We start from the raw sequence: 12,354 nt of genomic DNA on the forward strand, positions 1-12,354 counted from the left end.
ATAACAGCAAACAGTTTTGATCTCCTAATTTAAGGAGGGTTATACTTGCATTGGAGATAATTCAGAAGTGCCTTGTCATGTGAGGAAAGGTTGAACAGGTTGAGCCTATATTTATTGGAGCTTAGACGAATGAGAGATGATCTTATTCAAATGTGTAAGATTATTGAGTGATGCCCTGCGATGGATTGACATCCTGTGCTGGATGTACCCCACCTAAAGCACAGTGTCTGCCAGGAGAGACTCCGACTCCCTGCAGCCGTGAATTAGAGTAGGTGATTAGTAAAGTGAAGGAAGATTATCGAGGGTTTGACAGGATAGATTCTGAAAGCATGTTTCCCCTCATGGGGGAATCTAGAACTAGGGGACGCAATTTTTAAACAAGGGATGTCCCATCTAAGATCTGTACAAGACAACAATACTTTTCAGAGGATCAGTTCTCTTGCTTGAAGGATATAATTAGCCTGTTTAATAAATTGCATAATTGCTTCTGTTGAATTCTTTTGATGACCTGGTCACAGTAGTTTTCGACAAATGATCTTTGTATCACCAACATTCACCAGTACTACCACTCTAATGTGCCAAGGCAGGACAATTTATATTCTGACCTCATGTCTGCTATTTTATAGTTTGTATTGCTGCTCACGTAACAATGAACCACAAGTTATCAACAATCTATTTCTTTCTATCAGTTTGACAAAGGACCAGTGTTTGTCAATTGATTTTGACTAATGTAGTAGTTAAACATTTCATTAGAAGGATAGGTACAGGAGTGCACTTGTGTAGCCCTTTGAACAACAATGTGTCATGAAATTTCTGGGTTGTGTTTAGTGCAGAATATTAGCTGGAAATTATTTATATATTGTCGGCTTGAGTGACATCCAGACGCTATTCAGTGTTTGGAATCCAGCAAAGTAAAACCTGAAGAGATGAAGGAAATGAACGAAGGATATTTTTTAAGCAGAACACAATCTTTTTGGGGAGTAGGAAGTGCTTGAACCCATCTATCTGTTCCACCTAGTGAGAGCAACTATCTGAAATTCAGACTCAGAGCATCCAGTTTTCAAACTGTTGAGTGAGTGAGTGAGCACCTTTTGTGATTCATACAACCTGGAAAATGGAAAAGCAAATTCTCCCTAGTAACGAGTGATCTTCCAGGGTTTTGATTGTCATTGGATATTGTGCAGGTACCTACCCACTGACTTATTGAAAAGCTGTTACTTGATGTATTCATTACGACTGTATTCCCAGCGCGAATGCGAGACGGAAGCGCTCTGTCCGGAGATGTTCATAGAGTGAGAATTTCCCTGATCAGCACTCTCCTCTCGCCAAGGAGCCGCACAGGTAACAATCAAGACATTGAAACTCGGCGCGGTGGTCAAAATTCAGGGTGAATTATATTCAACAGGTTTGAAGAGAATTCCAGCACAACTTTTAAAGATTGTACTCGCGCGTGTTTCACTCCATCAGGTTCCCTTTCCTTGCAAGGTCTGGCTGTGTTCAAAATTCAAAAGTTTCCAAAAAGCAAGTTTTATATTCAGGATTCAGGACGGCCGGCGAAAGTGAAACTTACAAACAGTGCAGGAAATGACGGGCCGCATGTTTATCGGATTGGGGAGTGGAAACCATATAAAAACAGAGATAGATAAAGCTCAATCTGAATGTTGTTAGTGAATAGAGGAGTTCAGCAACTTTCCGTTTTCGGTGGTTGCGATGTGGGCAGATCAGGTCATGTTTTGCTACTTTGCAGAGCTGATGAAAAATTTGGAAGAAGGAAGTACTTTGTTCGATATTATTGCATGGATGTTTAATGCTTTGCCAGCTTTTTAAAAGAACACATTTGTTTTCAACGGTTTTAAAGTGGCCATTGACTTGCTTTCATGGGTAACAAAGTCACTGAATAACACACCGTCTGCTGCCTCTGACCACACGGTCAAAAGGGCCACAGCAAATCACTGGTAATGCCCATTCTATGGAGATGCCGTCATTGGACTGGGGTAAACACAGTAAGAAGTCTCACAACACCAGGTTAAAGTCCAGGGAGTTTATTTGATAGTAAACCCGCAAGCTTTCGGAACGCTGTGCCTTCGTCAGGTGAGTGGAAAGTTCAGATCAGAGAAGGGCAGATAAAGACACACACAGTTTACAGAATACTGATTAGAATGCAAGTCTTTACAGCCAACCTGCTATTCAAGTCTTAAAGGTCCAGACAACGTGAGTGGAGATAGCATTAAGCATAGGTTAAAGAGATGCGTATTGTCTCCATACAGGACTTCTTCCCAGGTCTCATCCAACTGTCCTTTTATTATTATTACAAACAATGTACTTTATTCATAAAATATCTGAAAGCGATGTTCGAAAACATTTCAAATTGTCACAACAAGAAAGCGCAATGATACTCAGAATTTTCTCCAGAGATCAAGATGCACACTTGAAGTGCTTCAATTCAGGAATGAGAGCATAAACATTTCAATATTTTTGTTACCATATTCCTTCCCTCACACTCTGAATTAGCGAAGATGGAAAAACCTTCATTAGGAATTTTGCAGTTTACTCCCGTTCACAGCCTGATGAAAGATGATTCCTCACACCAGTCTTGTCCTTTATCTGATGGTAAATAAAGTTCTGCCACTCACAGTCACTCTCTACTTTCCTCTCAAAGGAGAAAACCCAACATAACCAAAGTTAAAGAAGTGACATCAGGGGGAGGAGCCACAAGCCTCTGCCCTCTCGCCCTTTTTGGGGAGGAAAGTCTGGAATCACTGGACGCTAACACAAGGGAAGCAGCGAGAGAAAGAGAAGCAGGATGGGAGGAGCCAGCTCCAGGTTGGTCAAGAAACTGCTCATATTGTATCTCTTCAGTTCCTTTAGTTACATCACAACTTGTTATTGCAAAATATTGTCATTGCTCAATGTCAGCACATTAATGAGAATGTCGTGAGCAATTCTACAGGTCATGTACCTCCATTCACCTCTCCTCTTCTTCAGCCCTTCAGCAGAGGAGGTGAAGCCTCAAGAAACAGGGCCCTTAGTCTGGACTTCAACCAACCCTCATTGCACAAGTCCTATCAATGCATCTGAACCTCACAATCAGTAAGTAAGAGGCACCACTGGGGAGGCCTCAGTCAGACTGAGGGCAGGCTAAGGTGTTTCATAGATGGTGAAGAGGAATTAAGGCTGGGAGATGAGTCTGTAGTTGCTGCTGTCTGGAGAAACAGATGATTGCCCTTAGCTGGGGCATCTCAGGATCAATATTTAAAGGGTCCATAATTAAAAAGGGGCAAGGTAACTTTCACGCAAAGACAACTTAACTGGTCATTCATCTAATAGCTCACTCTGGGATCTGCTGTGCATAAATTAGCTGTCTTAATAAGCTACGTGACAATTGTGCTTGTTTTGCAAAAGGATTCAATGAGATGTTTACATACAAGATTTACATACAAGATGACTAGAGGTTTAGATAGGGTGGACAGTGATAGCCTTTCTCCTCGGATGGAGAGAGCTAGCACAAGGGGGCATAGCTTTAAATTAAGGGGTGGTAGTTATAGGACGGATGTCAGAGGTAGGTTCTTTACCCGGAGGGTGGTGAGGGATTGGAATGCCCTGCCTGCTGCAGTTGTAAATGCGCCTAGTTTGGGGGCGCTTAAGAGATCCGTGGATAGGTTTATGGATGGAAAGGGATTGGTTTAGGTTAGAAGGTCATTGCTTTTTAATTGGTCGGCGCAAATTCGTGGGCCGAAGGGCCTGTTCTGCGCTGTAATGTTCCATGTTCTATGTGTAAGGACATTATGAAGATGTGACAATGTGTTGTAAATAGGAGTTATTTTCAATTGGTGCAAATCATGTAAAATGTTTCCTTTCAGAGATCAAAGTGCTGAAGCTTCAAACACTTCATTGTTCAGTGAGGATGAACTGAAGAATCTGAAATCTAATTTTGAATCAGGTGGGGTGGAAAAGGTAACACCGCTGATACAGAAAAAAGTTAATGACCTGGACAACATAGAGCTGAACATCGCAGTGACAGGAGAAGCAGGCACAGGGAAATCCTCCTTCATCAATGCGATGAGAGGACTTCAAAGCGAAGATAAGGGTGCTGCTAAGGTTGATAACAAAGAAACCACAGTGGAACCAACCGAATACAAGCATCCCAGTTTGCCAAATGTTATTTTATGGGATCTGCCAGGAATTGGAACAGTGAAATTCCCAGCGAACAAATACCTAAAGGAAATGAAATTTAAAAAATACGATTTCTTCATCATTATCTCGCACCCTCGATTCACAGAAAATGATGTAAAACTCGCTCAAGAGATTAAACGGCTGGGGAAGAAATTCTACTTCGTTCGACCTAAAATTGATACTGACCTTGATGCAGTGAAAAGGGAAAGGAGGGAATTTAAGGAAGAGGAAGAATTGGAAAAGATCAGGAGTTACTGTATCACGAGCTTGCAAGAGGCAGGGATCTCATCACCCCAAGTTTTCCTGATTTCAAAATTTGACCTGCATCTGTATGATTTTGACCGGTTAAGTAAAGTTCTTGAAGATGATCTTCCCAGTTTAAAGAGAAGTGTGTACATTTTGGCCCTTCCCAACCTAACCTTGGAAATTGTGGAGAAGAAAAAGAAAGAGCTAAAGAAGCGAGTTTGGATGTTGGCATCACTTTCTGGAGTATTGGGAGCAGTGCCAGTTCCTGGAGTCTCCCTTGGTTGTGATATTGGGATACTGATTGGAGGAATCGTACATTTCCGTAAATGCCTGGGTTTGGATGATGCCTCCCTTCGAAGACTGGCCAAGAAGGCAGGGAAACCTGTGGAAGAACTGAAAGCTGTGGTGAAAGGTCCCATGGTGGGTGAAATAACTCCAGATATAATAAACAGATTAGCATGGGGAACCAGTGCTGTTGTCATATCTGGTCTTGAGCTTGCACTTGACCTCATCCCAGTTGTAGGATCCATCTTTGGAGCAGGATCATCATTGCTTATGACCTACAAGTTGCTGAGTGGAGCACTGGATGATCTCACAGAGAATGCACGGAGAGTGGTGAAAGCTGCATTTGGGACGGATGAAAATGATCCAAAGTAAACATCAATTCAATGAATCAATGCCGTAGCTGATATATTAAAGGGGTCTAACACTGGACATTCATATTCCCTTTTACTGGCCCATTTTAAGAAACTATTTCCATGCTGTAGTGTTTTGTGAAAGATTTTGTCTCGGTGTAATCTAAGGAGAGAACCCAAAAGCTGTGGAGGCAAATTTTCCCGTTCCACTTGCCACAGGAATCGAAGTGGATGAGGGGCAGACCATAGGAAGGTACGTTGACCGCGAGTGGGATTTTCTGGTTTTGGGACAAGTGCGGCCGGAAAATCCCGCCTGTGAACTTTAAAGGAATCCAGTCAACATCAGAAATTCACGCCATCCATACAATTCCTTTCATTAAATACAATACCAGGAAATTTGCCTTGTTCCAAGAATTATAGAATCAGACCATAGGAGTGGCCACTCAGCCCATTGTGCTTGTGTTAGAAATGCTTGTATTCTTCATTGGCACTGAATCCATCACTGTCAATGTCCAGTCACTTTTCTGCAATGTCCCTGATTGATTCATAACAGCATCATTACTGAAATGGATGGTCCTGGGTCTATAGTGGAGTCAAAAGCACTGGGATTATATGTTTTGTTCACCTTTTGATAAATTATTTGGCTATTTTTTCCTGCCTCATTTATTGCCAAATTCTATTCCCAACAGTGATGAGGTTAACAATGCAGTCTTTCTTCCGGCACACACTGAACACAATAAAGAGATTTATTAAGAGGAAGTCAATTTTTCAATGTTTTTAAACCATTATCCACTTACACTGAACATCTGTCTCACTCCTAGATTTAGAACCATTACTGCAGCAAACGGTGTCTGTTTGAAAAGGGATAAATTCTCTACCAGTCCACTGAATCTTGTTCTGTCCAAGAAGCAGCAGATTCCAAGAATGGAACAGTAAAGAAGAGGCACCAGCATCAGACTGTAGTCAGCAGTGAGAACACAGATTCCCTGTCATAGAGACACCACCCAGATATAGAATCATCCTTATCATCCCTCACACAGATGATCCCTCACACAGACCGTCCCTCACACTGACCGTCCTTCATGCAGACTGTCCATCATCCTAACTTGGTGAAGAGCTGAGAACCATGAACAGGAAAACCTCTGGGAATGGGAATGAGAGGAAATATGTTAATTATGAACATTCCTTTTATGACGTATTTTGAGTATTGCTGAGATTTTCACTAAAAACTACAAATGTTGGAAATCTGGAAAACAGAAATGTTGAATGAACTCAGCAGGCCTGGCAGCATCTGTGGAGACTAGAAATGAACATTTCTAGTCCAATATCACTCTTCATTGCTTCCAGCATACCCAAGAAATGGGTTTGCTGGTCAGGCAAAAATTCCAGATAATGGGAGGTCCTTTTACCACTGGAAGACAGCAAAACACTTGTAACACAAATGAATATGTGAATGCTGCTAAAGTAAAGAACATTATTCTTTGCTTCAAACCTTCAACTGTACATTCAAACAAAAATTAAAATATAAAATAATGTAATATACATATATGGGAGAGCTTTCTAATTTCTTCTGGTTGGTAAAGTGACAACTACAAAGGGAACATCAGCAATTCCGGTTAGTAGAGAATTTGCCTTGGTAAAATGCCAGATAAACACAAAATTTACTGTACTGTTTGCCACCAAACAAAATTGGCGCTTGATCCTCAGTGACTGATTGGAGAGAAGCAGATGTTACAGATGGTGGATTAGGATTCATGTGGGCGGGGGGTGGGTTGTACCACAGTAACAATCAATAACCTCCAGCCAATGCTGAACAACGTTACATAATCACTTCAACTCCATTGTGGAACAATGCCCGATGCGGCTCTGATTTGTCATAAACTCTTTGATTGGGGTTTGTGTCTCTATCCTCCAAAGCAGCCACTACCTTTCAGACATGCAATGATGCCATCACTGACACTCATCATTATATGGACAACACATTGATCAAGAGAGTGAGTGAAACTCACTGTCAGAATGATGGCCAATACATTAGCTCCAGCTGGCTGGAAAGAGGCAGAGGAAAGTGACCTGAAATACAACATAGAACATAGAACATTACAGCACAGAACAGGCCCTTCGGCCCACGATGTTGCGCCGACCAGTTAAAAAACAATGACCCTCTAACCTAAACCAATCCCTTTTCGTCCATAAACCTATCCATGGATCTCTTAAACGCCCCCAAACTAGGCGCATTTACAACTGCAGCAGGCAGGGCATTCCAATCCCTCACCACCCTCTGGGTAAAGAACCTACCCCTGACATCCGTCCTATAACTACCCCCCCTTAATTTAAAGCCATGCCCCCTCGTGCTAGCTTTCTCCATCCGAGGAAAAAGGCTATCACTATCCACCCTATCTAAACCTCTAATCATCTTATATGTTTGAATAAGATCCCCTCTTAGCCGCCTTCTTTCTAGCGAAAACAACCCCAAATCCCTCAGTCTCTCCTCATAGGACCTCCCCTCCATACCAGGCAACATCCTGGTAAACCTCCTCTGCACCCTCTCCAAAGCCTCCACATCCTTCCTGTAATGTGGGGACCAGAACTGCACACAGTACTCCAAGTGCGGCCGCACCAGAGTTGTGTACAGTTGCAACATGACGCTGCGACTCCTAATTTCAATCCCCCTACCAATAAACGCCAAGACACCGTATGCCTTCTTAACAACCTTATCTACTTGATTCCCAACTTTCAGGGATCTATGTACACATACACCTAGATCCCTCTGTTCATTCACACGATTCAGAGTCCTCCCGTTGGCCCTATACTCGACACATCTGTTATTCCTACCAAAGTGAATTACTTCACACGTCTCCGCATTAAACTCCATCCGCCACCTCTCGGCCCAGCTCTGCAACCTGTCTAAGTCTCCCTGCAAACTATGACACCCTTCCTCACAATCAACCACACCTCCGACTTTGGTGTCATCAGCAAATTTACTAATCCACCCAACTATACCCTCATCCAGATCATTAATAAAAATTACAAACAGCAGTGACCCCAAAACAGATCCCTGAGGCACACCACTCGTAACCGAACTCCATGACGAATATTTACCATCAACCACCGCCCTCTGTCTCCTATCTGCTAGCCAATTCCTGATCCAATTTCCTAGATTACCCTCAATCCCATACATCTGCATTTTCTGCAGAAGCCTACCATGGTGAACCTTATCAAACGCCTTACTAAAATCCATATATACCACGTCAACCGCCTTACCCCCATCCACCTCTTTGGTCACTTTCTCAAAAAACTCAATAAGGTTAGTAAGGCATGACCTACCCGCTACAAAACCATGCTGACTATCTCCAATCAATTCATTACTCTCCAAATAACTATAAATCCTATCCCTAATAATTTTTTCTAAAACCTTGCCCACAACAGAAGTAAGACTCACCGGTCTATAATTCCCGGCGAAGTCTCTGTTCCCCTTCTTAAACAATGGGACAACATTCGCTATCCTCCAATCTTCCGGTACTATACCAGTGACCAACGACGACCTGAAGATCAGAGCCAGAGGCTCTGCAATCACCTCTCTTGCCTCCCAGAGAATCCTAGGGTAAATCCCGTCCGGCCCAGGGGACTTATCTATTTTCAAACCCTCAAGAATATCCAGCACATCCCCCTGATCAACTGCAATACTGTCTAGTTTACACCCCTGCAACCCAGTGTTCTCCTCAGCTACATTCATGTCCCCCTGCATGAACACCGAAGAGAAATATTGGTTCAATGCCTCTCCAATCTCTTCCAGTTCCACACACAACTTCCCTCTGCTGTCTTTAACTGGCCCTAATCTTGCCCCAACCAATCTTCTGTTCTTGACATATGGACGAAAAGGGATTGGTTTAGATTAGTGGGTCAATGTTTTTTTTTAAAAATAAGACTGGTCGGCGCAACATTGTGGGCCGAAGGGCCTGTTCCGCGCTGTAATGTTCTATGTTCTATGTTCTATGTTCCCCTATTTCTAATCTCCGCCCATACTACCTCAACAGACAAGTCCTCATCAAACTTCCTCTCTGACACTGTGATACAGTCCTTGACTAATAATGCTACCCCTCCCCCTCTTCTACCTCCTTCTCTACTCCGACTAAAGCATTTGAACCCCGGAACCTGCAACAACCATTCCTGACCCTGCTCTATGCATGTCTCTGAAATGGCCACAACATCAAAGTCCCAGGTACTGATCCACGCTGCAAGTTCATCCACTTTATTGCGAATACTCCTCGCATTAAAGTATACGCATTTCAAACCCTGCTCCGCCCCACCCCCACGATGCCGTGCATTGCAGTCCCCATCTATGCCCCCCTCACTTTCACCCCCTCTACTCAGGATCCCACCCCCCCTCCGAATCAGTTTAAACCTCCCTGCATATCCTTTGCAAATTTACCCCCCAGGATATTGGTTCCCCTCTGATTCAGGTGTAGACCATCACTCTTATAGAGGTCCCACCTTCCCCAGAATGAGCCCCAATTGCTCAAGTACCTGAACCCCTCCCTCCTGCACCATCCCCTCAGCCACGAGTTCAAACTTTCCCTCTCTCTATTCCTCTCTAAACTATCCCGTGGTACAGGCAAGAGTCCGGAGATAACCACTCTATCAGTCTTGGCCTTTAGTTTCCACCCCAACTCCATAAATCTCTGCTTAATATCCCTTCCCTTAACCTCCCTATGTCATGCGTCCCCACATGAACTATAACTTGGGGTTGACCTCCTTCTCCCCTAAGAGTCCTGAATACCCTTTCTGATACATCCCGGACCCCAGCCCCTGGTAGGCAACACACCAGCCCTGAGTCCCTACCATTACTTCCGACTCTCCTATCCGTCCCCTTAACTGTGGAGTCCCCAATCACGAGGCCCAATCTTTTACATCCCCTAACCACCTGAGCTTTCACAATAGGTTCACCCCCAGAGACCTGCTCCCTTTGGCTATCCCCAGTTGATTCCTCCTCAACTGTAGCCTCTAGGACCGAAAACCTATTTTGGAGGGGAACAGGCCCAGGGGATTGCTTCTTTCCCCTCTTCCTGGCATTTACCCAAGACTCATTTCTAGGAGTGACTATCTCCTTATAACTCCTATCGATGTCCGCCTCCGCCTCCCGAATTATGCGGAGTTCCTCTAATTCCACCTCCAGCTCCTTTACACGCTCCTCCAGAAGCTGCAATCGAACACACTTCCTACAAGTAAAATCACCTGAAACACTACTGGAGTCCCTCACCACATACATCCCACAGGAGATGCAGCTTACTGCCTGAACTGCCATCCCTGAAACAATTACCAGCAGAGAAAAAAAAAATAAAATATATATAAAAAAATTTAAAAAACTTCCCACACACTTATAATTAGGTTAGAGGAGGTGGGAGGGTGGGATTCTCTACCAGTGCAGACGATCGGGTATCCTCTCTGCGCTAATTTATAGCAGCAGAAGAGCAGTTACTGTGGCAGGAGAAGTATTGGAAAGTGTTACATGAACTCACTGGAACCTCATATGCGCCAATGTCACCGATATCAACAATGGATTCATATTACTGATGTGAACTGTTGTCTTCTTAACCTCCATTGCAGTTATTTTGGTTCAACTTAATTTAATTGACATTGATTCATTTGTATCATTTCTTGTTAGTTGATGAGAATGGCCAGAATTCCCTGATCTCGTTCGGCCTTCCCCCACAGCCAACGAGAATGGAAAATTTGGTGTTCAGCCAAAACTCCATTCACTGCAGCGGGTCTGGAAAATCACAGCTGTGGATAAGGTCAGAAAATTCCAGCCAATAACTCTGGAAATTGTTTGACATTAATTAAAGATATTTTGCTGTATTAATTGAGAACTTACGCTTATTGGTAATTTTCAAGACTGCTGGTAATCGAATCAAGTGAAAGTAATGAACAATTTAATTGTAACATTCTAAACATGGGCATGATTTGTTGTATTGTAAGCCACAGTTCAGAAAACAGGTGTGTGGAAAATTCTGTATTAAATGAGATTCCACAACACTAGTGTTGCCAATCGTGTACTAACTTGGACAGGTAATATCCACACGCCATGTACTGATGCAATAAATGCTGAACATTTCATCTTGATGATTGTACTGGATTTTTTTTTCACGAGCTACATCAAAGCAAGATTAGAAAACCATAAAACCATAGAATCCCTGCAGTGCAGAAGGAGGACTTTCGGCCCATTGAGTCTGCATCGACTCTGCGAAAGGTTATCCCACACTTTGCATATTTACTGTGGCTAATCCACCTAAATTACACCTCTTTGAACACTAAGGAGTAATTTAGCATGACCAATCCACCTGACCCACACATCTTTGGACTGTGGGAAGAAACCGGAACACCCAGATGAAACCCACACAAACATGGGGAGAACGTGCAAACTCCACACAGTCACCCAAGGCCGGAATTGATGCCGGATCTCTGGCACTGGGAGACAGCAATGCTAACCAGTGTGTCACCGGACTATGGAAAATGCTGGAAGATTTGAACATTAAGGTTTATGAGAAGGTGACTTGGACATGTTTGTTTTAGGAAAGTGTGTAACTTCAAGCTCTGGCTGGATTGGGAATTTACTTGTGGCAGGGGAAGGGACTGTAAAATGGAATTAGATGACGTTAGGTTTAGTCATTGATGTCACATCTGAACACCAATCTATGTGCAATGGATTGCAAGCTAGATGTTAACTTTGTTCACCATTTGAGAAGGTCCAATGAAAAGCCAAATAAGTTTTAGAGCTCTAGAGCTCTAGTCTTAGAGCTCTAGAGCTTCATCATCAGCCTGGGGATCAACATTGGTTAAGTCTCCCACAGTCCTCTGAGGGTCAGAGGGCAGACTGCTGCTCTGACATTCGTACAGTGCTTAAACCAGGTGATGACCCTAATTCTGTAACTCGCCTCGTGCCCTCTGAGGTGACAGTATTTGAGCTGGTGGAGAGTGTAGAGTAAGAGTGGGATAGTGCACCCTCTGAGAACCTCCCTCCATTTCTTCCTCCTCCTCAGATTGGGGTATGACCCGGAGATAATAGCTGCCTGTCACTGCACTGACCATTCCAATGTAAGCCCACAGATCCTACAGCTTAGGCACCTGTTTGTTACTGTCATTTGTAATTTCCACTTGATCCCCATTAGGCTCATTATTGCAGGCACTCATGTTCCTCCATGGGTGCTCCAGCCTCACCATCAGTGATGGCGCAGTCTTCCTGGTAGCCAGCCAGCTGCAGCATCTGTTCCTCCATGGTTATTAGAATGACAATTAGGGGACA

The 12,354-nt window shown here is 43.5% G+C and overlaps 1 protein-coding gene across 2 annotated transcripts; it reads left to right on the forward strand.

Annotated features, from left to right (window-relative positions):
* The first annotated feature begins 1,286 nt into the window (after positions 1 to 1,286).
* On the forward strand, positions 1,287 to 5,401 carry LOC145342630 (interferon-inducible GTPase 5-like). 2 transcript variants are annotated; one of them, XM_080188173.1, is made up of 4 exons: positions 1,287 to 1,341; positions 2,660 to 2,823; positions 2,986 to 3,090; positions 3,861 to 5,401. In XM_080188173.1, exons 2-4 carry the CDS (start codon positions 2,804 to 2,806, stop codon positions 5,074 to 5,076), a joined length of 1,341 nt encoding a protein of 446 aa, XP_080044299.1. In that variant the 5' UTR covers positions 1,287 to 1,341; positions 2,660 to 2,803; the 3' UTR covers positions 5,077 to 5,401. The 2 variants fall into 2 exon arrangements, with proteins under 2 accessions (XP_080044299.1, XP_080044300.1); XM_080188174.1 differs by lacking the exon at positions 2,986 to 3,090.
* The last annotated feature ends 6,953 nt before the right edge of the window (positions 5,402 to 12,354 follow it).

Source organism: Carcharhinus amblyrhynchos, chromosome 4 (genome assembly GCF_965287045.1).
Source record: "Carcharhinus amblyrhynchos chromosome 4, sCarAmb.v2.hapA, whole genome shotgun sequence".
In the NCBI taxonomy this organism is placed as follows: Eukaryota; Metazoa; Chordata; class Chondrichthyes; order Carcharhiniformes; family Carcharhinidae; genus Carcharhinus; species Carcharhinus amblyrhynchos.

Coding starts and splice junctions, on each gene's coding strand:
- LOC145342630 (XM_080188173.1), top strand. CDS start 2,804: ATGGGAGGAGCCAGCTCCAG. Junction 2,824..2,985: donor ATGGGAGGAGCCAGCTCCAG/GTTGGTCAAGAA, acceptor CCTCTTCTTCAG/CCCTTCAGCAGAGGAGGTGA. Junction 3,091..3,860: donor GCATCTGAACCTCACAATCA/GTAAGTAAGAGG, acceptor GTTTCCTTTCAG/AGATCAAAGTGCTGAAGCTT.